This window comes from Oryx dammah, unplaced genomic scaffold (assembly GCF_014754425.2).
Source record: "Oryx dammah isolate SB20612 unplaced genomic scaffold, SCBI_Odam_1.1 HiC_scaffold_11, whole genome shotgun sequence".
Taxonomy (NCBI): Eukaryota; Metazoa; Chordata; class Mammalia; order Artiodactyla; family Bovidae; genus Oryx; species Oryx dammah.
The window spans coordinates 38,555,959-38,582,002 of NW_024070195.1; the positions used below are offsets into that span (position 1 = coordinate 38,555,959).

The window sequence follows — 26,044 nt, forward strand, 5'->3', positions numbered from 1 at the left end:
CCTCATGCTTCACAGAGAGCAGAGCTAGTGCACGTGGTCAATTCTAAGAGAGGCTGCATTCAACAAGAGCACCAAGGGAACCAGTTCTTAGTGACTCCACGTCTACTGAACTCAGTGACTATAGGACTCAAACTGTATAGAGAGCACCTGGGATACTGCTTGGCCTCCGACCCATCTGGAGACAATACAAATGACTCCAAGAGGATTTTTCAGAAAGGATGGGCGAAGAAGCCTCTTTGGGCAGGAAGATCTTTGGTTCCCCACCCACCATAGCATGTTGATAGCTGCCGACCCTATCACTACCAGTGCTAACCGTGCCTGCTCTGAAATATTGACTGACTTCTTGATACAACCTGATTCTTACTATGTGAATTGCTATTCCGTTAATTTGACCTGGGATGGCTCAGATGGTAAAGTGTCTGCCTGCAATGTGGGAGACCTGGGTTCGATCCCTGGGTCGGGAAGATCCCCTGGAGAAGGAAATGGCAACCCACTCCAGTACTCGTGCCTGGAAAATTCCATGGGTGGAGGAGCCTGGTAGGCTACAGTCATATAGGGCCACAAAGAGTCGAACATGACTGAGTGACTTCACTTTCACATTTTGCTGATTTGACCCGAATGTTTTTCAGACCAGTAAAAGCACCCTTTTTCAATACATTGCACTCCTTCCCCTGATTCCTAGATTTTGGCACCAATAAGAAACCATAAACTAATATGTTACTTGGTGGGATAAGCAACTCAGTTGATTGATGCACTGAAGTCCTCTAAATTTCAGTTTCAACCATAAAATGGAGAAATTAATTCCTGCCCTCCGAGTTAGGAATTTATATATAGTTTGTGTATGGAGGGGAGTTATTGATGTAGAGTATAAGTTTTGAGTGTCCAAAAATTCACTCACAATTTTTAAAGGTTATATTCCAATTATAGTTATTATAAAATACTGGCTATATTCCCTGTGGTGCACAATATATCCTTGTAGCTCATTTATTTTATACATAGTTTGTACCACTTAATTCCCTACCTCTGTCTTGGCCCTCCCTCCCTCTCTCTTCCCACTGGTAACTACTAGTTTGTTCTCGATACTGTGAATCTGTTTCTGTATCTTTGTATTGGATAGTTGATTGTTGCTCTTTAGATTCTACATGTAAGTGATATCATACAGTATCTGTCTTCCTCTGACTGACTTCACTCAGCATAGTACCCTCCAACTCCATCCATGTTGTCGCAGATGGGAAGTTTGCGTTCTTTTCTGCGACTCGTATTCCATTGCATGAATGTGTGTGTGTGTGTGTGGCATGTCTTCTTCGTTCACTCACCTGTTGATGGCCACTTAGGTGGCTTCTGTGTCTTGGCAATTGTAAGTGATGCTTCTGTGAACATTGGGGTGCGTGTATCTTTTCAAATTAGTGTTTTCACATCTTTCAAATATATCCAGGAGTGAAATGTTTTCATTAGAACAAAAGGTAGACTTATATGGAGTTTAAAAAAAAAAAAAGATAAATAGAGGAAGTATAAAAGTACAGGTAAAGATAAGGAGGTCCAATATTCAAAACTAGGAGTTTCATAAAGAGAGATTTTAAAAAATCCGGGGGAAAAAGTCAGTAATTTAAGAATATTTACCGAAACTGAAGTACATGGATTTCCAGATTGTGAAGGCCTTCTGAGTACCTGACCCAGTTGAAGACAATAGTCCCATGCTAAGGCATCATGAAATTTCATCATGTTAGGGAAGCAGAGAATACCTGCATGTTTTCAGAGCAGGACATGTTTTTTTTTTCAGTTGAGCTATTTCAGTCCTAAAAGATGATGCTGTGAAAGTGCTGCACTCAATATGCCAGCAAATTTGGAAAACTCAGCAGTGGCCACAGGACTGGAAAAGGTCAGTTTTTACTCCAATCCCAAAGAAAGGCAATGCCAAAGAATGTTCAAATTACCACACAATTGCACTCATCTCACATGCTAGCAAAATAATGATCAAAATTCTCCAAGCCAGTCTTCAACAGTATATGAACCATGAACTTCCAGATGTACAAGCTGGTTTTCAGAAATGCAGAGGAACCAGAGATCAACTTGGCAACATCCACTCGATCTTTGAAAAAGCACGAGAGTTCAGAAAAACATCTACTTCTGCTTTATTGACTACGCCAAAGCCTTTGTGTGAATCACAACAAACTATGGAAAATTCTTCAAGAGATGGGAATACCAGGCCACCTGACCTGCCTCCTGATAAATCTGTATGCAGGTCAGAAAACAACAGAACTGAACATGGAACAACACAATGGTTCCAAATTGGGAAAGGAGCATGTCAAGGCTGTATATTGTCACCCTGCTTATTTAACTTATATGCAGAGTACATCATGAGAAATGCTGGGCTGGAAGCAGCACAAGCTGGAATCAAGATTGCCAGGAGAAATATCTATAACCTCAGATATGCAGATGACACCACCCTTATGGCAGAAAAGAAACCAAAGAAGAACTAAAGAGCCTCTTGATGAAAGTGAAAGAAGAGAGTGAAAAAGTTGGCTTAAAGCTCAACATTCAGAAAACTAAGATCATGGCATCCAGTCCCATCACTTCATGGCAAATAGATGGGGAAATAGTGGAAACAGTGAGATGCTTTATTTTGGGGGGCTCCAAAATCACTGCAGATGGTGACTGCAGTCATGAAATTAAAAGACACTTGCTCTTTTAAAAAGCAGAGACATTACTTTGCCAACAAAGGTCCATTTAGTCAAGTCTATGGTTTTTCCAGTGGTCATGTATGGATGTGGGAGTTGGACTATAAAGAAAGCTGAGCACAGAAGAATTGATGCTTTTGAACTGTCGTGTTGGAGAAGACTCTTGAGAGTCCCTTGGACTGCAAGGAGATCCAACCCGTCCATCCTAAAGGAGATCAGTCCTGAATATTCATTAGAAGGACTGAAGCTGAAACTGCAATACTTTGGCCACCTGATGTGAAGAACTGATTCATTTGAAAAGACCCTGATGCTGGGAACGGTTGAAGGCAGGAGGAGAAGGAAACGACAGAGGATGAGATGGTTGGATGACATCACTGACTTGATGGACATGAGTTTGAGTAAGCTCCAGGAGTTGGTGATGGACAGGGAGGCCCGGCATGTTGCAGTCCATGGGGTCGCAGAGTTGGAAACGACTGAGTGACTGAACTGAACTGATGGGTAAAAATTTCTTTTAAAAATTTAAAAGAAAAGAAACAGTTAAAGCCAGTTTTGTTTTATTTTAATGAGAATTCCAAACACCACAGCAATAGCAGTGACTTTAGTCATATAATAGAATCCTCTTGACTGTTAAAAAATAAATTCTCTCTCACAAAGTGCACTTTCACCTTACGTGCATTTCACTTGTAAGTTTTTCTTTCCTTGAACTTCTGAGCCAAGTGTAAAGATTGACGTTTTCTTTCTGATCACGGACTTAACACTAATGCTGTGCCAATAAAGTCTGTCATGAATGGTTGAACTCTTAAGAAGCTTTGGGGAGGGAGAAAAAAAAATCCTTGCCAAACTACTCCACTTCCCAACCTGCTTGCTAATCCAGTAGAAATATGGTTTGGGACAGGCTTCAAAACTTCATCAGTGCAGAGGACAAAAGGCATGAGTACAGGAAAATGTCTTTTAAAATGACTGGGCAAACCATTAGCTTTGAAGGTGTCCCATGTCTGCCCAGCCCCTATGACAAGCTGCAGGCTCTATAGTTCACCAGCAGCACCACTTGGAGCATCTTGCTCTTTTGTTTTGTTTTGCTTGTGTAAAAGTTCTAACACGTTGCAGATTTTAACAGCAGAAATCTTAGTGCTGCAATTAGTATTCTTTCATGCTATTTGGAAGCTGGAGTGTACAGGCTTTACAGTGTAATCAGCCATACACTTCTGGCTTTAACAAACCCGGAGACAACATACCACACCAGTTTTGGTGCCCAGGACAAAAGTGCTTCTCTGTCTCCTATTATCATTTGCTTTTCCTGTGCTGCTGGTGTGAGTGGTCTTTTCAGGTTTTCTGTAATATCATTTTTGTTTGCTTTGACTACTCTGCTTCTGATTGTTAGCTTTGTACGTAGTTATACTGATACCTAGATTATGTAAATCTGTGGATCTTTTTTTTTTTCCTTTTCCATGATCGATTTCTCTAGGTAAAGGTCCAGAATTTCCCAAAGGGCAAAGGAGGGTCCCTGAAATTTTCTGTGAGCATCAAAGCAGTGTGGGAATAGTAGGTGGCAAGTGTGTGGCTTTTCTGGGTTGAGCTTGTTTTCTCCAAATACATTTCAGGTAGTTCTCTGTTAGCACCTGTTATTGCCTGGAACACAGGTTTCTTTGCATAGCTCATAAAGAATACAGAGGCTTTGATGGATGTGTGTTCTGTTGAGCTGTGAAATCTCCAGCCTGATTGTGTAAGTGTGTAGGATATGAGTTTTCCATGAATGGAAATAATGGATGCAAGGCCTAGCATATGGGATGAGTTCTGAAGCTGGTTTTTGCTCTCATTCCAGTGCTAATTTCTCAGGGGTCTGGAGTGAAGATCTGTGCCTTCCTTACTCCCTGTGCTCTCTTTAATTATTCTTTTGACTTGGGGCTCAGTTTTTACTTCCATCATTCTGACCGTCTTAGGCAATTCTTATCTTTTTTCTCAGTATATCAGATGTTAACATTCCTAGAAGGATTCTTAGATTTTTCCTCTGGGAGAGGTAAATTCTTTCTCTTTCTCTTTGCCTCTCTTCCTTCTGTGTTTAATCTTCTACTCTAAAAGGAAAAAAAGAACAGGCTCCTCCAACCCTTCAAATTATAAGTTACAATAAGTGGCATATCCCCACCATAGTCTTAGGTTTTAAAAAAGAGAAACTTCCCTTACCCATCATGATCCTAAAGCAGGCTTGCTACAGGTCATAGCCACCAAATGAGTTCTTACAGATTCATAGGGAAACTAACAAATTTAATTTTCTTCTGCTTTTTCTCTAGTGCACAATTCCATTAGACTCATTTGTCTACATTCGTGGAAATGCACAGCCTACTGGATAAACTGAAAAAGATAATGCAGCCATTTTAAAGATAAAACTGGTGAAATTCTCTTTTCTGCTCCCAGCATCTTGGTCTAAGGGAAAAGTTAATGAAAAAATGCAAATATTGAACTTTTGGTAATTCAGTTCTATTTCTTAAAATATGCTTTGTATTGGTTTCAAATATTTCATTGAGTAGTAAAATTGGTTAGCAGTACTCCCATATGAGACTTTGTTCACAGTAGCACATAACAGAGACAGAGAAGGGATTGGTTTATGCATATTCATGATCTTTCTCTCCCCTTCTCCTCCCTCCGCTTGCTCCTCCCTATATCCCTCTCTTCTCTTTCTCCCTTCCTTCTTCCCTCCATACCTCTCTCTCTCATTCACTTTTTGTTTTATATCTTTCACTTGCTGTCTTGTCTTTCTGTAATGCCTTGAAAATTTGCAGAGCTAATTCTCTGGGGGGAAAAAAGCAATAAAAAGAAAACTAAGCCATGAAATAAATAAGGCATTTCTTCCCGTGGAATTCAAATCAGTTCCTCTTTCTAGTTCCTAAGAAATCTACTTAATTAGATGTTTGCCTATATCCTGCTAAATATAATATATACAATACACTCATTTACAGTATATCCATGTTCTCAGGCAGAGCTAGTCAACCTTCCCTTTTGACTCTTCTTTTATTCCTGGAGGGAAAGGTTTTTGTTGATATAACTGTTTATCCTTCTAGTTTAGCAAGTTTGTCTATGAAGTTGTATGCTAAATATCAATAGATTACTTACCAACCAGTGGCTGATTATTTGATTTTTTTAATTTGTTGTCTGTCTCCTGACATGAAATGTAAATTCCATGGGGAATAGATTTTACCTGTAGTATCCAATCCCATATCCCAGCACTCAGCAGGAGTAGCTGACGCATGCTCGGTTAATATTGATATTTGTTCGGTTAATATTGGTATTTGTTGGAAAAGACAGTGGTTGTGTGTGTGGGTTGTGGGGAAGGGATTGTTTCTCTTTTAGCTGTTTGTTTTGTTTACAGGGAGGACTTTTAGAGTTCATGCTGCTAAATTAGCTATTTTAAGATTAGGCTACCATATGTGAATAGGTCAGCAGCTCTTATATCTTTTTACTTAGCATTGCTACCAATATGGAGCCTGAGACTGACAGAAATTAAGGAACTTGCCCCCGATTTTATATCTAATGTATTGTGAAGCTCTGACTAGCACGTAGGTCATTCTTTCGGCTTAATCCTGTCAAAAATCGTACAGTTTGATGGGTCTTAGTCTTAGCCTCTAAACTGTACTATGAACTTCTCCCGATGAAGGTTTATGTCCTATCTTTGTGGTCCATTTCAAACAGTGTTTAGCAGAATTTCTTGTGTCTAACAAGTGTTTGTTAAATCTTGATCAATAGCAGATTTACCCAGTATACCTACAGGGGCTATTAACTGGTAAATGTGCAAGTAGAAACAAATTAAACAAATTTAAATATTATATCATTTTCATAGGATTTATGTAAATAAATATTATAGTTCTTTTGTGATATTAATTTCAAATATGTTTTCATAGATTGAAGGCATTATGGTAGGTTTTAGGTTCTACATATGCAGAGATGGGGAAAAAAGCCTACTGTTCAAAGTGCACATTTCCCCCAAATAAAAAACAATGCTTAAATATTTATCTCTGATGTTGAAATGACTTTCTCTTTTGGGTTGCACTGGGTTATGATGTCTTAGTAGTTATTTACCAGTCTTATCCGCTCTGCATGCTTGATTCTATAAAGCATCAATTTTCTCTGGAAACAAAATGACTTCTTGTTTTGTTTGCCTTTCAGGTTGAGTAGTGGAGTTGCTAGAATATAACTGCTCCCTCTGCAGGGCTAATGGTCAGACAGTATCAGAGCTGTTCTCCAAGACAGTAGCCTCTGCTTAGGCTAACTCTGCAGAGTGCTTAACCTTTCAATAAGTCTTCCTCTCTCAAATAAGCAAATGCTGCTGGGACCCTTTGCTGAAGTCAGTGGAGGAGAATCTATAGCTCCACAGATCAGCCAGGGGGCAGGTTTTCTAAGAGTAGCAAATCTGTTCTGTTGCAACATGCTTTTTCTAGAAGCTTTTTGTCATTCTGGCAGTAAACTGTTTTCCACTTGCTGCCTTAGCAACAAGACCTGAAGTCACTTTCCCCTCCGGTCTGGGTTTGATTAGAAGAGCATTAACACTGTACCTAGAACTAGAAGAAAACATCATCCTGGGGAAACGCACAGATGTTACCAGCTTCTTGGGCTGGAGAATTATTTATGTACATTCTTCATATCTCCTTGCAAGGAAAGGTCAAATGGGAAATTGTGGAAATGGTGAATTCCAAACCCACATGGTCCTGAGTCCCTAGAAAATGCTGTAGCTAAAGTTCTTGTCAGGTGGCTTACTTCTGGCCACAGCAAAGGACAATCTCCTCTGCAGAAATCACCACGGGGACCTCAGAGGAAGAGCCAAAATGTTAGGGGTTCCTTCTTGTGTTAAGGATCCCAGCCTTAGGCTACCTCTAGTTTTCTCCAGAGTCTTTGTTTAACCCAAGAATATAAAGTTCAATTTGAGAAGACAGTTTTGTTTACAAAAGAATAAAATTCTGATGGACTTTGGCATTAGTTTATCCCTTAAGAGTTCATTTAAATGTTTTTTGCTGAATTCAATCTTATCTTGTAGTAGAATCTGCTCAGTTCAGAAGTTAGGTGATCATATAACTAGAGGCAAAGGTTAAGGATTAACTGTAACCACAAATAGGCTAAGGACTAAAGAAACAAAGTATTCCAACAGGTTTAAAGTGAGGGGTGCAAGTTGCTGCTTTTTGTATTCAGTTTGTTAAAGATGTGTTGTTTGTGGGTTAGAAATGAAATATGGTAGTGTCCTGACAAGAAGTGATGGGAAGAAGATTAAGAATAGGAATTTGTAGTACCTCCCCAGAACAGGCAGGGAATACAATGGAATCTCCAAGGCAAAAATTTTCTAGGTCACAGTATTATGGTGTCTCTTTGTAAGAAGTGCTGTTTTTCTTGGTAAATTAAAACCCCAAACTTCCAGAGTTTGCACAAAAAAAGAAACTTCCGTAGGCACAGGTAGCTGGACCAAATATGGGCAAAGGATTCTTTCCTTTTCTCTTTATGCAGAGCTTACTTAGGTCAAGAACATTTAAAATAGACTTTTCTAAAGACTAGGGGCTTAAAGCAGGAAGTGACATAGAGCCAGGTAATCTGCATTTGGAATGCAGATTCTTGCCATAGCCCATAACACCTATACTGTAGGGCCCTAAATGGACGACTAGTCCTGGCCTGTGCTCTTGAGGTCCATCTTTGGGCCTGGATACACCACTTTAACACCCATAGTTAGGAATGTGCTCCCAGACACCAAACAGTCTCAAAGTCCAAAAGAAATTCTTCTTCCAAGGATCTACTCTTTGCATTTCTGTTTAATGATACTGTACTCTGCCACACCCTGCACTAGATACTTTAACTACTTATCTCATTTAAATATCACATAAGATTTGTGTATTGATCCATTTTATAGAGAAGGAAACTGATTCAAAAGGTTTAAACCTTCTTTTCCCATAGCGACACAGCTAATTAAGTGATGGAGCGCGGCAACAAACCTGGTTCTGTTAGCCACTAAAGCTAGTACTTCAAAACCCTAGTGCTTCTCAGTTTTAGAGTACTATCCATGTGGGGGGGGGGGGGGTGTAGGTGTAATTTTATCCAAGAAGAATCTCTTTTCACCCACAATATTATAGCTCCTAGAAACTTCTGCACTGAAACAGCCTGTTTGGAACTGTTGAGGCCCCAGTCGTTGTGAGCAGGACTAGAAGACAGCTAACCTAGGGAAGGGAGGACACCGTTGGAAACAATCTATGCACCAGAGCTCGTGTGGACAGCATTCATCTCCATCAGAAATGGCCAATCTGTTGCATATCTGCCTTCCTCATCCCTGTTTAAGTTTTAATTATCTTCCAACTGTCTGAGCTGCTGTTGAGGACCTCAGAGAGAACAAAGGATAGCTGTCATATTTTTCAGCAGCTCTCCTTTCTGCACACTGATGAAGTCACTAGCTGCCACTGCCCTTATCAGGTTAAATCAGAGTCTGAGTGTGCATTGGAGAGATGATGTTGAAAGAAAAAAATTAAGCTTAAGTTTTACCTTTTACTCAAAATCTTTTGTGACAAAGAAAATGTAGGATCTACTTCTTGTTAGGTGTCATGACCCAGAAGCAAGTTTTGTTTTTCAAAAAAAAAAAAAGGTAGAGAGAACTCTCTCTCTCCCATCCCCAGCCCTTGGGTTTTCAATAGCTTGGATAGTGGTAGCTGCTGCCTGCAGGATGTTCCATTGTGCGCCTCATTAAGAAAATCTGCCTGTGATCGAGGATGGTACCTTGATGGTGCTTCCTCCTTCTCCCTCTGGACATGGTCCTGGATCAGGGCACGCTTTCCCGTGAGCTGGACAGGGCCCCTGAGTTCTTAATGGAGAGCTCCAGGCTGCCCTACCAGTCACTGAAGTTGGGGGATCAGTTAAAGCCTATTTTCTATTTCTAGTCGAGATCTTCAGTGAAGGACAGAGTCCTCGGCTAAACGATTCCTTGCTGGAGAAAAGGAGCATGGCTTCTTTGCTGTGACTTTGTTACCATTTTTTAATGTGTATCTGAGTAAGGACTTTATGCCACTTTTGTAAATTAGGCTATAATTTTATGGAGACTTAGAGAGTATTGTAGAACTAGAATAATTAAAGTTGTTATGAGCATTACATATAACAGGCTAATCAAGAAGTGTGATGTACAGTGGTGAATTGCTAATTTGACCTCAGGATTATGCAGCAGAGATAACATTATCTTCATTTATATAGAACTTTTTTAATCTGGAGGCATCTCTCAATGCTTTTGCAATCATATATCTTATCTTATTAGCTATCACAAACACTATCGTTAAGGCTGTAAAATATATTCCAGTACAGTTTTTTATTTTCAGTTTCCTATAATCGGGGGATGAGAGAGGGGAAAGTTCTTTAATTTCTCCCATTCCTGATATTTACACCAGGGTAAAATTTGGGAAATGACTGTTATCTAAACTTGGAGGCTGGTTCCATATAATGTTTTAAAAAGAAAGAGAGTGAGGGAACATTAGTGCATCCCCTTAGGTCAGCCTGAACTGTTAACCTTAAGAACTGCCACTGGGGGAAGGTCCTATTAGTCCCTCCCTTGCTCCTCTGTCTCCTCAGTATTAGGAAAGCTATCTCTCCTTTGAAAGATTTGACCTAGAGAACAGGAAAATGATCTGATCAAATTCCACCAAACCACATTCCCTCCAAGGTTGCAGATAGCAGCACTCACTGTCACGACCATGTGCGGTTGCAAATGCTCTGCTTGTTGAGTTCCTGTAGGTTTAAGGAAATGGATAAAATTAGATTCAGGCCAAGGTGCCAGGCTTCACAACACCCCTTCCATTCCAGAAAGCCCAGAGAGATTGTTACTGCCAGCAGTAAAGAACAACACAATCTGTTCTACTCAGACCATTTAGAACTTATTTTAAGTGAACCCCATCCACCTACCCAAACCCAGTAAAGTCAACGACACCTTCTGTCTGCCCTGAAGGCTAGAGAGAACAGATCATAGCCAACCTCCTGCTTACCCAGAGGGCGATGGTGAGCACAGCAATTGCCCTGACTCTCCACACAGGAAGAATGGTGTCTCCCTGCAGCGGGGATGGGAACACAGAGCAGCCAGTCCAGGAGAGGGCATTACTATTGGTTATGAAGATGAGCGATATGCTCATGTCAAGGAGCAGATGGCTAAATGAGGTGCACAGGGATTGCGGTGAGATTCAGGCTTGAAGAAACAGGAGGGAAAATAACTCATGACACAGAACCCCCAAATATAGCCTCTATAATGTGAATTTTTTTAAATTGGCATTTACATTATACAGTTAACTTGGAGGGATGAGAAATGTAAGGAAATTGCCAAATTAGTGAACAGCGATTAACTCAGAAGTAAAATTACATCATCTAAATGGAAGGTTGTTTTACACAGCGGAGGGAAGATATTACTAAAACCTTGCCCAGTCTGTCATCTGCTAATTGAAATCTGTTCGTTTAATACGCTTAATACGCTGCATCCTTCAGAGCACATAGTTCATAATTTGGGAGAGCGTTATCAGTTCATCTGTTATTTTTTGCCTTGCCCTTCTTTTGAATTCCAGGATGTGTGTAGCACATTTCGTTCCCTGTGGAACTGAGTGACACTCAGAAGAGTCCGTTTGTTCATTAACCTGTGAACTGTCAGGTCCCTTTGGAGAATGAAAGGGACAAGTTGCTCCAAGATTAATGCTGGTTTGTCAGAGGTGAAGTCTCCAGGGAGACCCAGAGGGTGAATAGGCTGAGATGCTCAAGAACTGCCCCACGAAACTCTGCACTGTGTGCAGATGCCAGCTCCCTGCGGCCAGGAGGGAGGCTGCAGCGCAGGCTGGCTCACCTCTGCACATCACTTCCTCTGGCCAGGAGAAGGCATCCTAGCAGTCACACTGGGGACTGGCGTAAGAATATAGGGTTCACATCCTAATGAGAATTTAGGAGCAACATTAAAATACAAGAAACTGTGAGTGGTTTTCAGTAGTTTCTGTGGATTTTTTTTTTTTTTTTACTCTAAATGAGAAAGCAGTATTGATTTCATGCATTTCATCCAATGGGTGAAAGATTTCATTGAGTTGGAAAGTTGGAAAGTATTTGATTTTGTGTGTGTTTGTGCCCCTGTGCACAGGCACGTTCCTAACCACAAGGTAAGGATAGAAGCTGTTATTCTCCAGTGTAAATGTCTCATGGATGTAAAATTGTACTGACATTTGGGAGTTGAGCTGAACAGCCCCTGGTTTGATTTTCTAGGTAAACCAAATCTAAGTTCTACTTCGTTCTCTGGAAAGTGGTACCTCCCTAATTTTGCTGTAATTTTTCTAGACTCAGTTGGAGCTAGCCCCAAGGAGCAGGTACAGGATCTGAAGCCTATTCAGAGTCTCTTTCAGTCCGTGCTCTGGTCGACTGTATGTTTACATAGTGTATCTTTTTCTGTTATCCTTGGATTTGTTATGATGGAAGCTCATTTTCTTCAGCAGATTTTCTTCTCTTTTTACCCCCAGGTATATTCGAATAGTTGGGACTCACAACACAGTGAATAAGATTTTTCACATTGTGGCTTTTGAATGTATGTTTACAAACAAAACCTTCACTCTGGAGAAGGGGCTGATAGGTAAGTGTTACAATTACATTTTTATGTATCACATAGCTATGTTATCTTCAAATATTTTGTTATTCCATTAACTCACCTGTTAATCAGCTTTGACTAAGAGCTCTGGTTGACTTGAATGCCTTATGGCTGAGTGTCATAGAAAGGGCTTATATTTTTAGAAATAGTCAAAATAATAATTCTAGTAAACTTAAAAGAGTGTAAATATTATACTAGTAGTTCAGAATTGGAAATGTTCTAGTGATTCATTCAGATTTGCTATGTGGGGAATGCTTGTGATAGTCAGGCACAGCCTCCTGTACCAAAAGGCTTTTCTATATTTAATGGTAGGTAAGATCAGGGAGGAAGTCAGTATAATATTGATCCAGTGCTCCACTTTCCAAAGCTGTGCAGGTCTTTTGGCCTTTGATTTGATATGAACAGTGTGCTCAGCTATGAGAATATCTCCTTTTCATAGACACAGCAGTCCATATTTGCCCTTCTTTGTCAAATTCACCTTAAGAAAACGACTACATGTAATTAAAATAAGACCAAAGTAACTAAATTACCGTAATGAAGATTATCTTGTGACCAGTTCGGCCTGGCTAATCTTTTGAAAGGACATTTTAAATTTCATTTAGTTGTTTGGTTGTTTTCTGTTGTGCTTTGTTTTTGCTTTTGTTTTAGGTTTAGTCTGGCTGTGACTCTAGTACATCTCAGGCCTTAACATTACGATACCATGAGTGGCTTTTTCTGTCTAGGCTGATTATTCTTCTTTTATCTATGCCCACAGGTTTTTGCTCATTTCCTACCAAGATCATATTTTGTAACTAACTAGATCCTTGAATCTGCACCTTTACTGCAGCTTTCTTGGAAAAGGAACTCTCTTATGTTCAAGTAAAGGGATAAGATACCCATGCCTTGATATACCTAAAGTAGTTCTTTACCTTTACAAAGGGACTCATTTCTCATCTCCTCCCCAAGTCCTGTTCATGCTGGGACACAGAACATATTGACAATGTCCTAAAAACATGGTGAAAACTAGAATGAGAAAGGTGAGGGTAGCTTACAAATGTTTACTAATTCTGTGGATGGTCAAAAGTCTAAATTTTCATAACACTTTTTGTTTCCTAAACATAATCCTTTAGGGAAATATGAGAGAGTAATACTAATAAAGTAGCAAGAGTAGAAATTATTCCAACATATAGGGAAGTTTTAGAACTCAACTGAAATAGTTTGGTTTTGACTTTGCAGTGGGTGTAATTTTTAGTATTAAATATAAATGTTGATAAGCCTTGTGACTTTTTTTTTTTTTAATTTTAATTGGAGGCTAATTACTTTACAATATTATGGTGGTTTTTGCCATACATTCACATGAATCAGCCATGGGTGTACATGTGTTCCCCATTCTGACCCTCCCTCCCACCTCCCTCCTTGTGACTTTGAAACCATTTGAAAGTTAACAGTGGGCATTATTTGATATTATCAAGGCTTTTAATTCTGTGAGGGGGCATAGAATTGTGATGATAGAGTGTTTTGGAAAGGCTATTTCTTTTTACTTGCTGCCCATGTTGTTTTATAGATCAGACCTCACTGTGCATGTGATTGTATAGTTAAGAGCATCCTCACTGAGAAGGATCTTATTAGGAACCAAATCACCTTTGCAACCATAGGAGGTGTAGAGCATCTGGCTACTCACTTCAGCCTGGTACACTGAATTTTGAGCATGTTGTATAGAAAGCCCCTTTCCCTTCTTACTGGAGGAAGGACAGGTTTGTAGGCACTGTAATTATCGAAGAAACAAATCTATCTGGCATGGAAGGCCACTGCAGGAATGAAACTCAGAATCAGTTGTAGTGGAGGATGCTGTTGTTGGTCTGTCTGTTTTGTCCAGACTGAGTCAGTCAGTCTTAGCAGAGGCCATAGTAGTCTCAGACGTGCCGAGGGGTCAAAGAAGACTGCAGAGAGGCCGCAAGTGTTTCTGGTGTCTGGTCAGACTCTTTTTCCAAGTCCTCTTCTAAGATGCTCACAACTTTGACTGCCAAGAGCACTGCAGTCACTTGCCTGTCGTCGTCCCTCCTCCAAGTAGGAGCAGTGGTGCAGGCAGGCAGGTTGGTGCGTGTGCTTGTCGGCAGATGGCCTGCAGTGGGGTCCCCTCTGGCTCTGCTTTTACTGTCTTCATGGCTCAAAGTTGCCCCCATGCAGGGCAGACAGGGAGCTGGCTTAAGTCATGAGAGCGTGTAGGGTGATTCCATTATCCTTTTTCTGACATGGCAGCCGTGCCAGATTTACAGGGACGTTTGAAACAATAATGGCCAGCTTTCCATGTTAGTGATCCAGGTGCATGTTAGCTGCACACAGGCCTCCGCCACAGCCATTCTACAGGGACCTCCAAGGAAGAAGTGGTCCTTTAGTGAGGCCACAGTCTGTGTCAGAATCCCCTGGAATTATTTTTAAATTGTAGTTGCCTACTGCTCCCTCTGTCCTAGAAGATATGCGGTCCTCCCTTGAGAACCACTGATCCAATGCCAGGTTTTCATAGGGGAAAAATATAAAACTACAATAATGTCATCATGAATAACTAGTGGTATCTAGCTCTACCCTTACGTTTCGAGGTTCAGAATTTCCATCATATTTCCTGACCTTTGTTTCATAGTTCAGGCTACTCTCATTAGAGTAGTATTTTCCTGCTGCTGAGTGTGCTCAGTCATGTCCGACTGTTTGCAACACCATGGACTGTAGCCCACCAGGCTCCTCTGTCCACGGAATTTTCCAGGAAAGAATACTGGAGTGGGTTGCCACTTCCTTCTCAAGGGGATTTTCCTGACCCAGGGACAGAACCCATGTCTCTTGTGTCTCCTGCATTGGCAGTCAGATTCTTTACCAACTAGCACTACCTGGGAAGTCCAGTATTCTCCTAAATTACTTTAAAAAAATACTTGTGTCAGAGACATTACTTTATCAACAGAGGTCCATCTAGTCAAGGCTAGGGTTTTTCCAGTAGTCATGTATGGATGTGAGAGTTGGACCATAAAGAAAGCTGAACGCAGAAGAATTGATGCTTTTGAACTGTGATGCTGGAGAAGACTCTTGAGAGAGTCCCCTGGACTGCAAGGAGGTCCAGTCAGTCCATCCTAAAGGAGATCAGTCAGTCCTGGGTGTTCATTGGAAGGACTGATGTTGAAGCTGAAACTCCAATACTTTGGCCACCTAATGCGAAGAGCTGACTCATTTGAAAAGACCCTAATGCTGGGAAAGATTGAGGGCAGGAGGAGAAGGAGACAACAGAGAATGAAATGGTTGGATGGCATCACTGACTCAATGGACATGGGTTTGGGTGGACTCTGGGAGTTGGTGATGGACAGGGAGGCCTGGCGTGTTGCGGTTCATGGGGTCGCAAAGAGTTGGACATGACTGAGTGACTGAACTGAACTGTGTCTTTTTAAATTAGATTTAATGTTATTATTTAAAATGTATAATGATGTCAGGAGAAACATGAATAAAAATAACCATACCAGCTTTGTAAGATTTTAGTCTTCCTTTTCCACCGAAGGGTTTTTTTCACATTTTTGTTGATAGCATGTCACTCTGCATACTGCTTAATTTGCACAGACTCTTGGGGAGGCTTTGGAACCCTGTGGGTTCATGCATCCATGGGAATGGGCCCACCTTAAGTACACTGACCAGACCTGGGCATCAGACTCACAGCTCTTCTCCCACCTTATCTGCTGTTGCCACCACAGCCCTTTCTCATCTGGTGGCTGCTTCTGGGTAGTGCTGGGATGTATTCTTGCCTGGGAGAGTCTTGCCTCTTTGTTAGGAGGCATTTGTAGGAAATTCTAAACTCTTACTGCTGGAGCATAGAAGAAAGTTAGAATAGATATGACTGCTGAATTGATATGAGTGCTATTTAAACATTAAACCTCCCAAAGAATGTATTTGCTTGCCTTGGCATTCCACTTTGTGATATGTCTGTGGCATATGCCAAATCCCTAAGTTTTTCATAATACTTGCCGAAACTTCCTTTTCATTTACTCTTGTATTTAAATTCACTTCTTTGAATACCATCTTAGTTGTTCAAGTAGAGGGAATAATACACACCACTCAGGTTAAAACATTACTGACTCATAGACAACCTGGTCTTATCTGTATGCCACCTACTTCCTCCCCAGAAGATTATTTTGAAGCCAATTCCAGACACTCTATCATCTTATCCATAAATACTTCAGTATACATCTCTAAAAGTAAAGCCTTCCTTTTTGTGGCCATAATCACAATATCATTATAACACCCCCAAACTGAATCATTATTACTTTTGAGTATTAAATACCCAGTCAGTGTTCAGATGTTCATAATTGAATCAAAGTCTGGAGTGAGTTTATGTGTTTTTATAGGTTGTTTAAATCAGAATTCAATTAACATCCATACTGTCAACAGGTACCTCTTTTGACTCATAAATCTCTTTAAATCTGTAGCTTTCCTTACACGTCTATCCCTGTCTTTTTCTTTTATTTTTCCTCTCTTTCTAATTATAATGTGTTTGTTGAAGAAACTAACTTTTTGTCCTGCAGAGTTTTAAACAGCCTAGGTTTTGATGATTAGATCCCCATAGTAACATTTAACGTGCTCCTCTGTTGTATTTCTTCTGTTTAATTGTTCGATAGAGGCTAAATCTGATTCAGGATTTTTTTTGTTTTGTTTTCTGTTTGTTTGTTTATAAAATGCTCTATAGATGGTGGTATATGTCTGTCAAGAAGCAGAGAGAAATCTTTCGTTGCCTTTCTCTTTTGGATAGTCACATCCACTCATGGTTATTAATATTTCCTAGATTCATTCTTTCATAATTTGGAAGTATAAAATGGTTCTCTTCTAATCCTGTCATTCCTCCTCTGTTTAATAACTAGAAAAACTTGCCTGAACACTCATTTGGTAATCCTAAAATGCAGTTTGCCCAGGAAAAGTAGGATAAATGTCATATTCTTTCTTCCTTTTACCACTTTTCAAATTAAAGAGGTAGTTACCTAGCATCCTCCAAAGGTAACCAGTAAGATTTGTTTCTGGGGGTTTTGAGGGGGAGGAGGAAGGATGGAGAATATTTATCATTTTGAATTTATGAGATTAAACAGATTGGACATCTTTTAATCCCTTGGGTTATTTTTTATTGATATTCAGATTGTCTGCATCTTAAACTTCTTCATATTGGCTCTTGAGTCTTTCTAACATGATCTCAGTAGTCCGGAGTAGTTCCTTGATTTCTGTCATGACACAGTGTACCAGCTTCATCTGTACATTTATTGTCTCTGATCTGGAATCAGCCATTTCTGCAGGAATCAGCCTGGTTCTGTGAAATGGGAAATGACGTTTGGAAACCTCAGCCTAATCAATTCTTATTGGGTTGGTCACTATTCCTAGGCCTTTTCAGTAGACAGAAGTAGGAAATGAGTACACATATGTTTATTTATCATATATTCAACAGGTAAATTGTATCAAGAGTACATGCTGACATTTCTAATTAAAATTCGGTACACAAAGCAAGCTCCGGGAGTTGGTGATAAACAGGGAAGGAAGCCTGGCATGCTGCAGTCCATGGGTCACAAAGAGTTGGACATGACTGAGCGACTGAACTGAACTGAACTGACACAAAGTTTTGTTTAACTTTTTGATCTTTCATCTTTTTTTCCATACTGAAAATCTTGGCCTTTACTGATCAGTTCAGTTCAGTTGAGTCACTCAGTCATGTCCGACTCTTCGCGACCCCATGAATCGCACCATGCCAGGCCTCCCTGTCCATCACCAACTCCCGGAGTTCACTCAGATTCATGTCCATCGAGTCCGTGATGCCATCCAGCCATCTTATCCTCTGTCGTCCCCTTTTCCTCCTGCCCCAATCCCTCCCAGCATCAGAGTCTTTTCCAATGAGTCAACTCTTCACATGAGGCGGCCAAAGTACTGGAGCTTCAGCTTCAGCATCATTCCCTCCAAAGAAATCCCAGGGCTGATCTCCTTTAGAGTGGACTGGTTGGATCTACTTGCAGTCCAAGGGACTCTCAAGAGTCTTCTCCAACACCACACTTCAAAAGCATCAATTCTTCGGTGCTCAGCCTTCTTCCCAGTCCAACTCTCACATCCATACATGACTACTGGAAAAACCATAGCTTTGACTAGACAGACTTTAGTCGGCAAAGTAATGTCTCTGCTTTTGAATATGCTACCTAGATTGGTAATAACATTTCTTCCAAGGAGTAAGCGTCTTTTAATTCCATGGCTGCAGTCACCATCTGCAGTGATTTTGGAGCCCAAAAAAAATAAAGTCTGACACTGTTTCCCCATCTATTTCCCATGAAGTGATGGGACCGGATGCCATGATCTTCATTTTCTGAATGTTGAGCTTCAAGCCAACTTTTCACTCTCCTCTTTCACTTTCATCAAGAGGCTTTTTAATTCTTCTTCACTTTCTGCCATAAGGGTGGTATCATCTGCATATCTGAGGTTATTGATATTTCTCCCGGCAATCTTGATTCCAGCTTGTGTTTCTTCCAGTCCAGCGTTTCTCATGATGCACTCTGCGTATAAGTTAAATAAGCAGGGTGACAATATACAGCCTTGATGTACTCCTTTTCCTATTTGGAACCAGTCTGTTGTTCCATGTCCAGTACTAACTGTTGCTTCCTGACCCGCATACAGATTTCTCAAGAGTTAGGTCAGGTGGTCTGGTATTCCCATCTCTTGAAGAATTTTCCACAGTTTACTGTGATCCACACAGTCAAAGGCTTTGGCATAGTCAATAAGGCAGAAATAGATGTTTTTCTGGAACTCTCTTGCTTTTTCCATGATCCAGCGGATGTTGACAATTTGATCTCTGCTTCCTCTGCCTTTTCTAAAACCAGCTTGAACATCTGGAAGTTCACGGTTCATGTATTGCTGAAGCCTGGCTTGGAGAATTTTGAGCATTACCTTACCAGCATGTGAGATGAGTGCAATTGTGTGGTAGTTTGAGCATTCTTTGGCATTGCCTTTCTTTGGGATTGGAATGAAAACTGACCTTTTCCAGTCTTGTGGCCACTGCTGAGTTTTCCAAATTTGCTGGGATATTGAGTGCAGCACTTTCACAGCATCATCTTTCAGGATTTGAAATAGCTCAACTGGAATGCCATCACTTCCACTAGCTTTGTGCATAGTGATGCTTTCTAAGGCCCACTTGACTTCACATTCCAGGATGTCTGACTCTAGATGAGTGATCACACCATCGTGATTATCTTGGTCATGAAGATCTTTTCTGAACACTTCTTCTGTGTATTCTTGCCACCTCTTCTTAATATGTTCTGCTTCTGTTAGGTCCATACCATTTCTGTCCTTTATCGAGCCCATCTTTGCATGAAATGTTCCCTTGGTATCTCTAATTTTCTTGAAGAGATCTCTAGTCTTTCCCATTCTGTTGTTTTCCTCTATTTGTTTGCATTGATTGCTGAAGAAGGCTTTCTTATCTCTCCTTGCTATTCTTTGGAACTCTGCGTTCAGATGCTTATATCTTTCCTTTTCTCCTTTGCTTTTCGCTTCTCTTCGTTTCACAGCTATTTGTAAGGCCTCTTCAGCAGCCATTTTGCTTTTTTGCATTTCTTTTCCATGGGGATGGTCTTGATCCCTGTCTCCTGTACAATGTCACGAACCTCCGTCCATAGTTCATCAGGCACTCTCTCTATCAGATCTAGTCCCTTAAATCTATTTCTCACTTCCACTGTATAATCATAAGGGATTTGATTTAGGTCATACCTGACTGGTCGAGTGGTTTTCCCTACTTTCTTCAAGTTAAGTCTGAATTTGGTAATAAGGAGTTCATGATCTGAGCCACAGTCAGCTCCCGGTCTTGTTCTTGTTGACTGTATAGAGCTTCTCCATCTTCGGCTGCAAAGAATATAATCAGTCTGATTTTGGTGTTGACCATCTGGTGATGTCCATGTGTAGAATCTTCTCTTGTGTTGTTGGAAGAGGGCGTTTGCTATGATCAGTGCATTTTCTTGATAAAACTCTATTAGTCTTTGCCCTGCTTCATTCCACATTCCAAGGCCAAATTTGCCTGTTACTCCAGGTGTTTCTTGACTTCCTACTTTTGCATTCCAGTCCCCTATAATGAAAAGGACATCTTTTTTGGGTGTTAGTTCTAAAAGGTCTTGTAGGTCTTCATAGAACCGTTCAACTTCAGTTTCTTCAGCATTACTGGTTGGGGCATAGACTTGGATTATTGTGATATTGAATGGTTTGCCTTGGAAATGAACAGAGATCTTTCTGTCGTTTTTGAGATTGCATCCAAGTACTGCATTTTGGACTCTCTTGTTGACCATGATGGCTACTCCATTTCTTCTAAGGGATTCCTGCCCACAGTAGTAGATATAATGGTCATCTGAGTTAAATTCACTCATCCCAGGGACGGGGGAGCCTGGTGGGCTGCCGTCTATGGTGTTACAGAGAGTTGGACATGACTGAAGCGACTTAGCAGCAGCAGCAGCAGCAGTCCATTTTAGTTCACTGATTCCTAGAATGTTGACATTCACTCTTGCCATCTCTTGTTTGACCACTTCCAATTTGCCTTGATTCATGGACCTGCCATTCCAGGTTCCTATGCAATATTGCTCTTTACAGCATCGGACTTTGTTTCTATCACCAGTCACATCCACCGCTGGGTACTGTTTTTGCTTTGGCTCCGTCCCTTCATTCTTTCTGGAGTTATTTTTCCACTGATCTCCAGTAGCATATTGGGCACCTACTGACCTGGGGAGTTCCTCTTTCAGTATCCTATCATTTTGCCTTTTCATACTGTTCATGGGGTTCTCAAGGCAAGAATACTGAAGTGGTTTGCCATTCCCTTCTCCAGCGGACCACATTCTGTCAGACCTCTCCACCACGACCCGCCCGTCTTGGGTTGCCCCGCAGGCATGGCTTAGTTTCATTGAGTTAGACAAGGCTGTTGTCCTAGTGTGATTAGATTGACTAGTTTTCTGTGAGTATGGTTTCAGTGTGTCTGCCCTCTGATGCCCTCTTGCAACACCTACCATCTTACTTGGGTTTCTTTTACCTTGGGCGTGGAGTATCTCTTCACGGCTGCTCCAGCAAAGGACAGCCGCTGCTCCTTACCTTGGATGAGGGGTATCTCCTCACCGCCGCCCTTCCTGACCTTCAACGTGGGATAGCTCCTCTAGGCCCTCCTGCACCCACGCAGCCACCGCTCCTTGGACGTGGGGTTGCTTCTCCCGGCTGCCTCCCCTAGCCTCGGGCGTGGGGTGGCTCCTCCCGGCCACTGCCCCTGACCTCGGACGCGGGGTAGCTCCTTTCGGCCATTCCTGAGCCGTCGCAGCCTGGCACTCTCGGCCACTGCCCCTGACCTCAGACGTGGGGTAACTCCTCTTGGCCACCACCCTTCGGGTCCTTCCGGCTTCTGCCCCTGACCTCGGACGTGGGATAGCTCCTCTTGGCCTCGCTTAGTGCACTGGTCACAGCTGCCTGCGCTTGGTGATAAAGCACAATATAATTCATTTGCTTTGTCTTCAGTACATACAAAATAATTGCAGAATTACATTATAGTACTACTTTAAACCACATGATTTCTGAAAATAGCTCAAGATTTTTGCAGTAACCTTTTGGGCCCTTAAGGTATATCCCATGAGAGATGTACAGTAAACTTACTGTGTTTTAAAGACACTTAGAATAATTTGTTGGATGGTCATATAGCTATTTCAGTGTACATATAGATTCATTTGTTCCATTTTGCTTTCAGTATTCAGTGATTGCCTTTAAATTCTTTTTGTTTTATAATTGTGTAAAATATATACATAGTTCTAAAATCAAGTATACAAAGCTGTTGTATGTATTTAGAGAAATTCAGTTTCTATTTCTGTCCCCTCTACTCCTATAAGTAATCTCCTTTTCTGCTTTTTCTGAGGTTATCCTTTTTGGGGAAAAAAAAAGGAAAATAAGTAAATATATATGTAACTTGTATTTTGTATCCTCCCCAGCATTCTTAAATAATTGATAGCATGCTATATTCTATACATCATTTTTTTTACCTTGCTTTTTTTGTACTTAATGCTTTTCTAGGGCTAGCTATATAGAAAGATATTATTTATTTCTTTTTAATAGCAGCATGGTCAAAGGGTAAATGCATGTATTTCTTTGTTAGATATTGCCAAATTCACCTCCACAGGGTGTATAACATTTTAAAATTCTCATTGGCAATAAGGAGAATGAATAATGTCTGTTTCCCTCACAGCCTGCCAGTGGAGCATATTGTCAGACTTCTGGACTTTTGCCAGTTCGATAGGTGAGAAATGGTATCCCAGTACAGTTTTAACTACATTTCTCTTGTGAGAGAAATTGAGCATCTTTTTATATTTTTAAGGCCATTTGCGTTTTTTTCTTTTTAAATAGCTCTTCTTTTCTTATAAGTCTTACAGATGAATAGAGAATATGCTTTTTAGTAAAATTTGAGAGAATAGTAAATACTTAACACTGATGCTAGAGTGTGGTGTTTAGCATTGCATGAGTCTAGTTTCCCTTCTTAAGGTCTCTTGGTTCTCCTGGAAAGCATAAGCTCTCGCAAGTCCCTTTCCTTGGCTCTACCTGTGCTTAAGAGATGGTAACCAGAGCATACAGCTGTAGGCTCAAAATTCACGTCTTTTTTTTTTTTTTTTAACCCTTTTAGGGAGTAAGAAAAAGCTTCCGTTACCAACTTTAGGCCATTGAGTGGTATCTTTGTGTCTGCCAGCATGAGTTCAAAAGACTGGTGGCTTTTTTGTTCGACTTCTTGTTAGTAATTGAGGTGGGGCAACCAAACCAGGCAGCACAAGCGCAGGATCTGTGTTGCTGGAGCTCTGGGAACGCTCACTGCTGCTGCCACCAGGAACTGTGCTGTCTGAACAGGAACACTGGCGCCCATGTTCATCAGCCTCTGTGCTACCTGCAGTGCTACCAGGAGCATCCTCCCATCTTCCATTCTCACCAGCTTCTTCTACTGGTAGAGCTTCAGCAAAAACAAAGCTACGGGGAGAAACCCATGCCAGGCTGGCAAGTTTGGGGAGTGTAGTTTATGGAACTTTAGCCTCTGAGATACAGTGTAAAGCAAGGGAGCGAATGGAGCTGAAAGCAGATAGATGATGCGTGCAAAGGCAGAAAGTGTGAAAGGGGCTTCAGTCAACAGGAAACTTCCCATCTGACTCACAGTAGCTGGATAAGCCCACTGGCAGGGCATAGAGACATGTGGAGTGGAGAATGTCAGACAAAGGCACAAGCAGAGTATGTAGAAAGGGTCAAGGTTTAGGAGGCATGTGAAGGAACCCAACATATTTTCTTGCCTAGTAGGGTAAGGTTTTATGAAGAATAGTGCTTTGAGCTGGGCCTGGAGGAATTTAGTAACTAAAGAAGAGCAATGCACATGTGCTGATTTACACAGCAACAAAATGGCTGCTACTTGTTCGCAGCTGGAGGCAGGAAATAGAAAGTAGGTGGTCTGTAGTTGCTACTGTCATCTCAGAATACTCTGAAGCAGTGTGCTTAGAATTCTGTGAAGTCCTGGGAAAGTAAACAATTGAAAGTGTGCTGTAACGGGCTTTTACATCCACTGAACTGGGGATCTGACTTCCGCCCTTAAAAAAAAAAATGTGTCCTCTGGAGCAGAAACAGAGATTTGAGAGTGAGGGAATTCCAGGGGGTGGAGGTGTTAGAATGTGGCAAAGAAGCAAACTTGTTGGAATAGCAGAGGGGTCCTTAATTCAGAGAGTTTTCTAAAAATGGCACTATATAGAGTCTGGATTAGTCTAGACCAAGAGACTGCTTTTCCCAGCCTGTTTCTCTGATCAGATATTAAGGCTGGTTCTAATTGTCAGTGAAGCTTAACTTCTTTATCTACTGTAAATTACTTGGCATTAAGCAGACATTTATTAAGAGGCTGCCAAGTGTATTTGAGGCACTGGGGAGGGAAAGATACACAGGTGCAGTTTCTGCCTTGGAGGAGCGTTTGAACTAATGAAGGAGAAAGACACTTAGAAGGTGACAACACAGTAAAATAAGTCATCTCTGGGAAGGATTCAGCAGATGCTATAGGAACACTGGAACTGGAGTGCCTAACCTGAGTTTGGAGATGCTATCAGGGAAGACCTACCTACAGAGGTGATGAAGCTCCTTAAATCTTCTTAAGGAAGAAGACAGAGTTGGGGGAGAGTCACATAAAATGACCCATGTGTACAAAGGCTTATTTATCTCTGACCCACTTCAAAGCCAATGCCCTTTCCAGTGGACTGCTTTGCATCTGGTAGTGGAATAAGAATTGAGTTATTTGTAGTCTCTTACCCTTTCTATGGAGAAGATAAGTATTATTTTCTCACAAAGTCTTAGAGTTTTAGAAGAATTCAAATAAAATAAACACCCCACAGTAATGCATGAAGAATGTAATACAGTTTGTTTGCCTCCCACCCGGGTTCTCAAACAAGAATGGGCTACCATTTTTTATCTGGGGGAAAGAGTCAGGGATGATTAGAAAATGACCTCACAGTCACTTAGGATTCTCAATTTGGTATGTGGTCCTTTGTGTACAATTAAGTTTCATTGTCTTTTAATACCTGTTCTTTTGTTGGTTTTTTGTTTGAGAATAAAGATTGCCTGAAAAAGTCTTTATTGCTCTTACATTACAGAATTTACGTGTAAATTTAATCCTTTTCCTACTTGTTATAGAAGGAATACAGTAGTGTGTGTGTGTGCAGGGAAATGTAAATATGCACAACTTTTCTTTAAATGGGACATCATGGAGCTTGTATCCAGTACTATGCAGCAATATCACGTTCTCACAAACCACAGTTCTGCCTCACTGGCATTTTGAATAGCCAGGTTGTAAATAGGTGGTATCGTTCTCTGTTACTGACTGTGAAAGCTGTTCCAGCAGCTGCTGCTGCTGCGTTGCTTCAGTCGTGTCCAACTCCATGCGACCCCATAGATGGCCTCCCACCAGACCCCTCTGTCCCTGGGATTCTCCAAGCAAGAACACTGGAGTGGGTTGCCGTTTCCTTCTCCAATGCATGAAAGTGAAGTCGCTCAGTCGTCCAACTCTTAGCGACCTCGTGGACTGCAGCCTACCAGGCTCCTCCGTCTATGGGATTTTCCAGGCAAGAGTATTGGAGTAGGGTGCCATTACCTTCTCCGGTTCCGGCAGCTAAGGGGATGTAAAATCCAATTTTGTTGGTCTAGTTGCTTCCCTGGTAGCTCAGACAGTAAAGCGTCTGCCTACAATGCTGGAGACCTGGGTTTGATCCCTGGATCAGGAAGATCCCATGGAGAAGGAAATGGCAACCCACTCCAGTATTCATGCCTGGAAAATCCCATGGACCAAGGAGCCTGGTGGGCAATAGTCCATGGGGTCGCAAAGAGTCGCACATGACTGAGCGACTTCACTACAGTTGTTACCTCAGTACCCTAGTCTTCCACCCCATAACCAGGTAGGTAATTTTTTAACTTAATATTTTAAGTAGGTAATACAAATATGTATTCTTATTTCCTCGTTTTGTTAAGAAACATAGCACATATTCATATATGTATGTTTTAAATTAGCAATGCTTTTGGAGATCTTTCCTTACCAATACAAAAAAACTTTCTCATGCTTTATGTTTTTTACGTTTGTGCAGCATTGGCTAGAGGTGCTGTAATTTAATTTAGTTAACCAGTCCCCTTTGATAGATATGTAGGTGTTTCCAGTTTTTTATTATCAATAACAATTCTGTAATGACCCATTTTATAAGTAGTGAGTTTTAATCAGAGATGG

The 26,044-nt window shown here is 41.1% G+C and overlaps 1 protein-coding gene across 1 annotated transcript in view; it reads left to right on the forward strand.

The window, feature by feature from the left end:
• BTBD9 (BTB domain containing 9) overlaps positions 1–26,044 on the forward strand; it is a 404,236-nt gene that overhangs the window by 240,808 nt on the left and 137,384 nt on the right. Inside the window, exon 7 of the mRNA XM_040249776.1 lies at positions 12,161–12,270. Coding sequence (XP_040105710.1) covers positions 12,161–12,270 — 110 coding nt within the window. The remainder of the gene's footprint in view (positions 1–12,160; positions 12,271–26,044) is intronic.